Source organism: Carlito syrichta, unplaced genomic scaffold, assembly GCF_000164805.1.
Source record: "Carlito syrichta isolate Samal-C Ts95f unplaced genomic scaffold, Tarsius_syrichta-2.0.1 Scaffold309772, whole genome shotgun sequence".
NCBI lineage: Eukaryota > Metazoa > Chordata > Mammalia > Primates > Tarsiidae > Carlito > Carlito syrichta.
Genome location: NW_007253868.1, coordinates 64,191 through 74,522, shown reverse-complemented (window position 1 = coordinate 74,522; position 10,332 = coordinate 64,191). Strand labels below are relative to the sequence as shown.

General features: G+C 37.7%; 1 protein-coding gene across 2 annotated transcripts in view; it reads left to right on the top strand.

Annotated features, from left to right (window-relative positions):
• The first annotated feature begins 4,585 nt into the window (after positions 1-4,585).
• Positions 4,586-10,332, top strand: part of LOC103270233 (cytochrome P450 2C3-like) — a 28,931-nt gene continuing 23,184 nt past the window's right edge. For both annotated transcript variants that reach the window (XM_008067765.1, XM_008067764.1), the window contains exons 1-3: positions 4,586-4,753; positions 5,816-5,978; positions 7,653-7,802. In XM_008067765.1, coding sequence (XP_008065956.1) covers positions 4,586-4,753; positions 5,816-5,978; positions 7,653-7,802 — 481 coding nt within the window. The remainder of the gene's footprint in view (positions 4,754-5,815; positions 5,979-7,652; positions 7,803-10,332) is intronic.

Here is a 10,332-nt window from a genome sequence, read left to right as displayed (position 1 = left end):
ATGTCTTTCTTTTCTTGATTTCTCTGCGACTTCTATACTGTGTTGAATAGAAGTGGCAAAAGTGGTCATCTGCCTTGTTCCTAATTTTAAAAGAAAACCTTTAAGCTTTTCTTCATTCAGTATGTTAGCTGTGGGTTTGTCTATATGTCCTTTATTGTGTTGAGGTATATACCTTATAAAAACCTTGAGATTTTTTTATCATGAAAAGAAAGAATTCTGTCAAATGCTTTTCCCACATGTACTGAAATGATGATATGATTTTTTTTCTCTTTAAATGTGCTGTATCACTTTTTAAAATTATTTTATTTTATTTTTAAAAGGTGGGGTACAAATGAGGGTTAGATACATATATGGTCATCATACAGATAAAGTAAACTCAAAAACCAATAGATGCTGGAGAGGATGTGGATACCCTTATTGATGTTATGTGCCCCTCCTCCTTGCTGGCAGTGCCCCACTACCGCCAGTCTCTTCCTTATGGTATTATGATAAATGTTCAAGGTCCACTTATGAGTGAGTACATATGGTACTCAGATCTTTGTTTCTGTGATAAATCACTGAGTATTATAGACTCTAATTCCATTCAGGTTGCTGTAAAGTTCATAATTTTGTTTTTCTTTATGGCTGCATAATATTCCATGGCGTAAACATACCACATTTTATTTATCCAGTCCATTTTTGGTGAGCAGCATGGTTGGTTCCATGTTTTTGCTATTGTGAATAATGCTGAAATAAACATGTGTGTGTGGGTATCTTTATTATAGAGCAAAGTGAGTTTCTCCAGGTATATCCCCAGAAGGGAGATTGCTGGGTCATATGAAAGGTTGATTTTCAGATTTTTTAGAAATTACCACATTGCTTTCCACAGTTTGTGCTAGTTTACTTTCTCACCAACAATGTAAAAGAGTTCCGTTTTCTCCACATCCTCTCAAGCATCTGCTGGTTTTTAAGTTACTGATGATGGCCATCCTGACTGGAGTTAAGTGGTATCTCAGTGTGGTTATAATTTGCATTTCTTTGATGATTAGTGAGTCTGAGAATTTTTTCATGTATCTGTTGGTTGCTCGTATATATTCTTCTCAGAAGTGTCTATTCATATCTTTTGCCCATTTTTTTTGAAAGCAGGATTTATCGAGAGGACAGAAAAGCTCCCAGAGTGGGAGGGGACCCAAAGGGGTTGCCCTGTTGCTTGCTTTTGAATAGGGCTGTTAAGTTTTTTACCATTCGGCACATTTGAGTTCCTTGTAGATCCTAGATGTTAGGCTTTTGTCAGACATACAGTTGGCAAATATTTTTTTCCAAACTGTGTGCTGTCTTCCCACTTTCTTGATGGTTTCCTTTACTTTGCAAAAGCTTTTCAGTTTGATGAGCTCCCACTTGTCTATCTTATCTTTTATGGCATTCGCTTTTGGAGAGTTGATCAGGACTTGATTGCCTATTCCAATTTCCATAAAGGTGCTTCCTACATTTTCTTCTAGGATTCTTATAGTTTGAAGTTTTATGTTTAGGTATTTGATCCATTTAGAGTTAATTTTTGTGTAAGGTGATAGGTAGGGGTCCTGTTTCAATCTTCTGCATGTGATCAGCCAGTTTTCCCAGCACCATCTACTAAATAGGTTCTTCTCTCCCCATTGGTTGTTGGTGGAGGTTCTGTAGAAGATGAGTTGGTTGAAAAATTGAGGTTTTGTTTCTTGAATCTCTATCCTGTTCCGTTGGTCTACATGCCTGTTCTTGTACCAATACCAGAGTGTTTTGATTATTGTAGCTTTACAATAGAGTTTGAAGTCTAGAAGTGTGATACCTCCCATTTTGCTTCTTTTGCTAAGGATTGTTTCAGTTATTCATGGTCTTTTATGTCTAATTGCTCTAGCTAGGATTTCCAACACTATGTTGAAGAGGAGAAGTGAAAGTGGGCAGCCTGTCTTGTTCCGGTTTTCAAGGGAAATGTTTCCCATTTCTGTCCATTTAGCAGTATGTTGGCTGTGGATTTTGAGATATATCTCATCTATGCCTAGATGGTCAAGGGTTTTTACCAAGAAGCAATGCTGGATTTTATCAAAAGCTTTTTATGCATCTAATGATATAATCATATGATTCTTGTTTTTACATCTGTTGGTGTATTTAATTACATTTATGGTCTTGTGGATATTGAACCAGTCCTGCATCCTGGAAATGAAGCCTAATTGGTCATGGTGGATAATTGTTGAGACATGTTGTGGGATCCAGTTTGCTAGAATCTTGTTGAGAATTTTTGCATCTATGTTCATCAAAGATATTGTTCTGTAGTTTTCTTTCTTTATTGGATCTTTGCCTGGTATGGGTATCAATGTGATATTAGCTTCATAAAATGTATTGGGTAGAGTTCTGTCTTTCTCAATTGCTGGAATACTTTCAGTAGGACTGGTATTGGCCCCTCCTTGTATGTTTTGCAGAATAAAGCCCATCTAGTCCAGGGCTTTTTTGTGTGGGTATTCTTCTTAGATGAAGTCAATTTCCTGGGCTGTTATTGGTTTATTTGGGATCTCAATATCTTCTTGTTTCAACCTTGGGAGGTTGTGTGCTGGCAGAATGTCCTCCATTTCACTTAGGTTTTCAAGTCTGTTTTGGTACAAGTGTGCATAGTAATCTTTCCGTGCATGTTGCTTAGAAAGTTGCCCACCTGAGTCATACATTCACAGATCATTGAAAAAAAGAGTGCTGGGTTACTTTAAAACTCACCACCGGCAAGCCCCTCAGGTCCCCTCCCCCACTGCAGGAGCTTTTCTGTCCTCTCAATAAATCCTGCTTTCAAAAAAGAAAAAAAGACTCACTGCCATTCCGCTGTGATCTAGGGCTGGGTTCTTCAGCAGAGCTGCGATGGCAGACCACAAATGCTTCAGTTGGGGGATGAGGCATCTAGGTCTTTTCTACTGGGACTCTTGTCAGTTTACTCTGGTATATTTTCTCGTCTTTTGTGTTGCTGGTGTCTAATCTAGGACAAAGGTTGAAGTGGTCGACAGCACCCGCTGCAGGTGATCTTCACTGTTTTAATCCTTTTTTTTCTTTCCAGCTGGTGCTGTAGAGATGGTGCCTGCCTCTGGGTCATAGAGTACACTGAGGTTCAATCCGGTGTATCACTTTTCATTGTTATGCCTATCTTAAATCAGTCTTGCTTCCTCAGGATGAATCAAATTTGATCATAATGAATGATTTTTTTCAGTGTCCTGTTGAATTTAGTTTGTTAATATTTTGTTAAGAATTTTTGTATATATTTTCATCAGGGATATTGGTCTGTATTTTTATAGTTGTTATTGTGGTGGTGGTGATGGTGGTGTTGGTTGGTGTGCTCTTGTTTGGTTGTAGAATAAGAATAATGCTGGCCTTGTAAAATAAATTTGAAAATATTCCCTCTTCTTCAATTTTCTGGAATAGTTTGAAGAGAATTGATATTAGTTCTTCTTTAAATGTTTGGTAAAATTCATCAGTTAAATCATCAGGTCTTGGACTTTTCTTTGATGGAAGGCCTCTGACTCTTCAATTTGCTCACTCTTTATTAATCTGTTTTGATTTTCTTTTTCATCATATTTTAATTTTGGTGAGCTGTATGTATTTAGGAATCTATCTATTCTATATTTTCTAATTTTTTAATATATTTTTGTATTTATATATGCATGTATTTTTATTTTGTGAGAATTTTGTTTGCTCTGATAATTCTGTGTTTGCCTGTTCTTTTGTGATAGGTATGACCAGTCTTCCCTTTTCCGTGTTCAACACCAACTTTTTCCGGGTTCAACACCATCCATAAGGATTGGCTGTCTGGAAATGATTTTACTTCCCCATTGCTGATGAAGCTTCGCTTGTCAGGGTCGCTTCAAGGGAATAGGCATAATAGCTCCTTATAATTCTTCATATTTCTTTGGCATCTGTTGTAATGTCTTCGTTTTAATCTATTTTATTGACTTCAGTCTTATATACAAAAATTCTTAACAAAATATTAGCAAACTAAATCAAAAATTGAAGGCCTGGTCTAGGAGCAGCATATTCTTTTAAGGATGTCTGGAAATGATTTTAGTTCCCCATTGCTGATGAAGCTTCGCTTTTCAGGGCAGCTTTAAGGGAATAAGCATAATAGCTTCTTGTAATTCTTCATATTTCTTTGACATCAGTTGTAATGTCTTCGTTTTAATCTATTTTATTGACTTCATTCTTCTCATTTTTTTCCTTTGTTATTCTAGCTAAAGGTTTGTTCATTTTATCATTTTAAAAAGACAACTATTTATTTTTTTGATCTTTTGGAATCTTTTCGTCTCTATTTTACTTATTTCTGCTCTGAACCTATATTTTCTTACTAATATGGTTTTAGTTTGTTCTTGGGTTTATAGAGAGTTTCTTTTGAATTGAAATTTCCAAGGATAACATAGAAATTAACCAATGCTAATGTGACATTTTGTTATCATTTCTACTAGCAGGTCAAGGTGTGCCAAAGATAAACAAATATTGATTCAAAGGTCAAAGACTTATTACATGTTTGGTGATACGCCTACACTTAGTGTTTATAACATATTTGGATTCTAAGCTTTCATTTGCATTTACCCAAAGCACATCAATGGATCTCTTCATCATCCTGGTGACTTGTCTTTCTTGTTTGATTCTTGTTACTCTGTTGAATGGAAGCTATGCCAAAAAGAAGCTCCCTCCTGGCCCTACTCCTCTCCCAATTATTGGAAATATTATACAGTTAGGTACTAAGGACTTCAGCAAATCCCTAAGCATGGTAAGTGTGATTGATTTTACCTTAGTTGTTTGCAAGGAATAAATAAGTTTAGTCCTATAGCTAAATGAAATATAGACTCAGACTCCAAGTTTTAAAGAAATGACTTTAAAGGAAAGTATCCACTGGACACCCAGATACAACTTTAATATGCATGCTAATAGAAAGAAATGAGATCCGTTCATCTTAACTAAAGGAGAGATTGACAGACCAGAGGACAATAAATGTTTATTCAAGAATGAATACTGCAACCTGGATAGCAATCAAAGACTGTATCACTCAAGAGAGGTAAGGAGGCTTAGATTTATGAATTTATTTATATTTCATAAATTTTTGGTCACATTACTTCATTGATTAATTAAACAAAGAATGCATCATTAGTCATTAGTAGAAATGTGCATTTGCATTGATGAGTCAGGAAAATCCCATAACAAAGTGTTTGTAAAAATTAGAACCAGTTTCTTTGTGTTGTATATTCTTGAGAGCCTAGTTGTTTGTAAAGAACACTTTTTTGCAGTTTCTTTGTGGATCCAAAAGTTCAAATGAAGTCAGGAAAAGGATATGACCAGGAAACTATGATCTCATGTTTTATGAAAGCTTAAAGGTATCTGGTGGTTAAAAGAAGATTTGGAGAAAGAATAGTGAAAGACGATTGGTAGTCTACACGTAGGGCAAGTTGAAGGGGCTTTCTTTAAACAGGAGAAGAAACACATCATTTATTATAACTGTAGGAAGAAAGGAGAAATTCGGTGCAATTTTAGGTTTGGAGAAAAAGCTAATAAAATAATCAGAACGAATTGTATTGTATAGTTCCTGTCTCATAGTAAAAGCAAGAATAGCTATTGATGATGTTGATGATGATGATAGCAATATTAATAATAATATAATTGCCATTTAAATAATATATTTTCTTACTGAATAACTTGTTCTAAAAGTTGAAAACTTTTATAACAGGTGGATGCATATTAAAATGTCTGTTTAGTAAGACTGAAAATATCTGTCTCACTTATCTACATTTCAGTTCAAAAGTCATTATTTTCCTTCCATCTCTTGTTCTTTTTCCAGCTAGCAAAAGATTATGGCTCTGTGTTCACTGTGTATTTTGGCATGCAGCCCACTGTGGTGTTGCATGGATATGAAGCCATAAAGGAGGCCCTGATTGACCGGGGAGAAGAATTTTCTGGCAGAGGGAGTTTACCAGTGTTTGACAACTTCGCCCAAGGATTAGGTATGTATTTTGGTGGAATGTGTATGGGTTTGTAAGTTGTAAAGACTCCAGATAGACTGAGAAATTGGTGAAGCACTTCAAAATATTTATAGGACATATTTTCATAATTTTAAAATAAGAATATGAGTAATTTATAAAAGATCATTACTCCATATTTAAAATCTGTAAAGGCGACACAAAGTCTCCGTGCAACATTAAATTCAGTGAAAGCAAACCATCTAGCCACTAATGTTCTATGAATCTGTGACTAAGACACATTTATTTTAAAGTATGGCTAGTTAGGATAATGAGAAAGATATAGAGAGAGAGAGGGAATATGACTAAATTTTTGACACCAAACATATTGTTTACTTGTCTGAGTCACTGATATCCAGGAACAATTTTTAGGACCTTGTACAGTATGCACGGAACCTGGATAGATGTGGTATATTTCCAACCTTGTCTTCAATCTTCTATTCTAAAAAGTATAAGAATATTTGAATCCAATTGGATACAATTTACAATGCAAAATTGTGCTCTGAAAAGAGGATCATGCAGAAACATGTGGTAAATATCAATCAAAATTGACATTAGAACGTTCTTTTTATTAAGTACTTGAATACTCTTCCTTTTGTTTTTGGTGTTGCTCATAAACTCTCCAGTCTTCTAGTGGATTACCGGGTCTGGCACAAAGAGAAAAGACCTGAATGTCATTCTCCCCTCCTTTGTGTTGCTCTCTAAGAGCCTTCCTGGACAAGTTTCCTATAAGCTTATCTTTTTCAGGGGGAAAAATCTGGTCTTGACTCTGGAAATCTGATATTGAACTTTCTTGATGCTAAGACCACTTTTACTAAAGAGATTTAACATAGAGCGGGAACACTAAAATGAGATGTGTTGTCAATGACTATACTTCTTACCTGAGGAACAGATTGTTACAAAATTCCTTCCAATGTATAATTCTCACCTTCTCTTGAGAATTGCGTTTTCTTGTTGTTTTCCCTCAAATTTCAGAAAAGCCATCTTGTTTATTTAACTTATGACTTGGAATCACCATTGTTGCTGTGGGATAATAGAGCAAACATTTTAATTCCCTTAGCATCAGCATCTTTTAAAACAAAGAGAAAAACCAGGTTCACAGAGACATTCTGAGGTTTAAAAGAGCTAATGGATGAATAAGAGTTTCATAATATTTAAAATCAAGAGTTCAGCCAGGCTCGGTGGCTCAGCCTGTAATCCTGCGCCTTTGGGAGGCTGAGGTGAGTGGATTGCCTGAGCCCACGGGTTCGAGACCCGCCTGGGCAGTGAGACCTCATCTCTACAATAAATCAAAAAATTAGCAGGGCGTGGTAGTGCGCACCTGTAGTTCCAGCTACTTGGAAGGCTGAGGTGTAAGGATCGCCGGAGCCCAGCAGGTCAAGGCTGCGATGACCAGGAGTAGCCACTACACTCCAGTCTGGGTGACAGAGTGAGACTCCAACTCAAAAAAAAAAAAAAATCAATAGTCCTAATCATTAAATACTAGTTTGGGTTAAAAGAGGAGGCAGGTGAGGTGGAGCTCGATGGGAATTCCAGAAACTGACACCACCATACTCACATGCCTGCTTAAACATTAGCATCATTTCCTGAGATGAGTATTCTCAGCTAGAATTTATGACAATGGTGATATTATTACTCGGTCTCTTTTTGTCCTTATAGGAATTGTTTTCAGCAATGGAGAAACATGGAAGCAAACCCGACGTTTCTCCCTCTTGATTTTGAGGCAGATGGGAATGGGGAAGAAAACTATTGAAGACCAAATTCAAGAAGAATCCTCGTGTCTGGTGGAAGCATTTAAAAAAACCAATGGTGCATATTTATTTCGATAATTGACAGTAATCATGTGGGTAGAATAAATGCTCTTACAAGTACCCTAAAAAAAGATATGATGGCTCAAGAACAGTAGAAGGTTCCTTTTTGCTCATTTAATAGTATAAAGAGGTGAAATCATTAGCAAAACAGTATTTGTCAGGCACCAGGTTGATTGAGGCTGTGATATCTTTCAGCATTTGGCTTCCAGTGTTATCCAGGGTTTATCATCTATATGGCAGTAGAAGGGAGAGAAAACAAGGTCAAGTGCAAATACCATTTAGGCCAGGCATGAAAGGGGCACCATAAAATGAGTAATGAGCTCTCAAATAGTTACAGGGCCACATCTAAATGTAGGAAATGCTGAAAAATCTGGTTCACTGTGTGCCCAGGAGGAAGAGAAGAACATAGATTTTGGTAATCAGCTAGCCATTTTGGCCACATTAACATAAAATGTAAGTGACATTTCTAGTAACTTCTTGGAAAGAAATGTACGGGCCACCAAATTATCCCAATGTGCAAGGCTGGCTTTCATGGAGGAGTGTGGGCTTGAAAAGAAGGAACCACAGCCACACAGATCTCAGGAGGCTGTAGATGTGTGCATGTTCAGGCAGGACTGGGATAGGGTGGAGGAGCAAGGGGGAGGCTGGAGACCTGGCAGGGAAGGCATACTATTAGGACTCTAGGATGCATGTGGGTTTTTGTTTTTTGTTTTTTTATTGGAGTTTCACTGTGTAGTCCAGGCTGGCGGGCAGTGGCACACTCACGGCCACCCCAGCATCAGCCCGCTGAGCTCGGGAGATCCTTCCACTTCAGCCTTTCAGGTAGCCGGAACTACAGGCATGCTACCATGCCCTGCTAAATTTTTTGACTCTTTTCTTGTAGGGATAAGGTCTCGCTACGTTGCTGGGGCTGATCTCGAACCCGTGGACGCAGGCAATCCACTTGCCTCAGCCTCCCAAAGTGCTGGAATTACAGGTTGAGCCAGCCCAGCCTCCATGTGGTTTTATGAGCTCAATATTTAAATACTCTTAAAGAACTCATTAGCTTAAAGAGAGTATATTATCTGTGGGGAATTGACATTGTGTTCAAAAACGATTTTATATTGTTTTGGAGGTAGCTTGTTTTCCATTTTATTCTTGCTGCTATTGATATAAATATTCAGTCATTACCAATATTTGCATGTCTGTTCCTTTTTTAGAATAAATTTTTGAAGATGGAGTTTTTTGTCAGTGAACATTAGGCTTTTAATGAACATTACATAGAAATGGGGGGAAGATCTGACAAAAAAGTGACAATGAGGCATATGTTGTGTGTACTGTTCTGTAAACTTATTTTTTAAATGACATGCATGAATATCTCAATGCTTAATTTTAGCTATTTCCCAATAACATTATTAACTGAGTTGTACAGTAGTCCTATATGTTGAATGTGCCATAGTTTAGCGGTTCCCAGCATTTTTAGGCATCAGGGACCAGTTTCTTAGAAGGTAAATTTTTCATGGACCGAGCAGGGTTGAGGATGGTTTCGGGATGATCCAAGAGCATAACATTTATTGTTCACTTTATTTCTATTATTGTTGCCTTGTAATATATAATTAAATAATTATACAACTCACCATTAAAGAAAGAGGCATGGATGGAAGTGGTAAATAAAATAATGGGTGGGCCACGAGTGGACTAAAATAAGTTTCGGATTCTGACTTAAAGCCTGCTACCAGATGCAGCTATACAATTCAAGCATATCAAATCACTTGCCACTCACGGACAGGGTTTTAATATGAGTCTGCAAGCAATTGATTTGGTATGTTCTCTGTGCAGTCAAACCTCACTGCTAATGTTAATCTGTATTTGCAGTCACTCCCCAGAGCTAGCATCACTCCCTCAGCTTCACCTCAGATCATCAGACATTAGATGCTCATAAGGAGCCCACAGTCTGGGTTTCTTCCATGCACAGTTCACAATAGAGTTCACTCTCCCATGAGAATCTAATGCTACCACTGATCTGGTAGAACGTGGAGCTCTGGTGGTAATATGAGTAATGGGGAGTGGCCATAAATACAGATGAAGCTTCACTCGCTCACCTACCACTCACATTCTATGTGCAGCCCAGTTCCTAATAGACCATGGACTGGTCCCGGTCTGTGGCCCCAAGGTTGGGGACCCCTGCCATAGTTTAGTCAACTAATTCTTTTTTAAACAGATTGTTTCTGTTCTTTGCTGCTATTCATATATTAAAAAGTGCATTCCATACAAATTACTGCAGATCTCTGGCAACTTTCTTTTTTTTTTTTTGAGTTGGAGTCTCACTTTTGTCACCCAGGCTGGAGTGCAGTGGCACATTCATGCCCACAGCAGCCTCGACCTGCTGAGCTCTGGTGATCCTTCTACCTCAGCCTTAAAGTAGCTGGAACTACAGGTGCACGCCACCACGCCCAGCTAGTTTTTGTGATTTATTGTAGAGACGAGGTCTCACCAAGTTGCCCAGGCTGGTCTCAAATCCCCGGGCTCAGGCAATCCTCTTGCCTCAA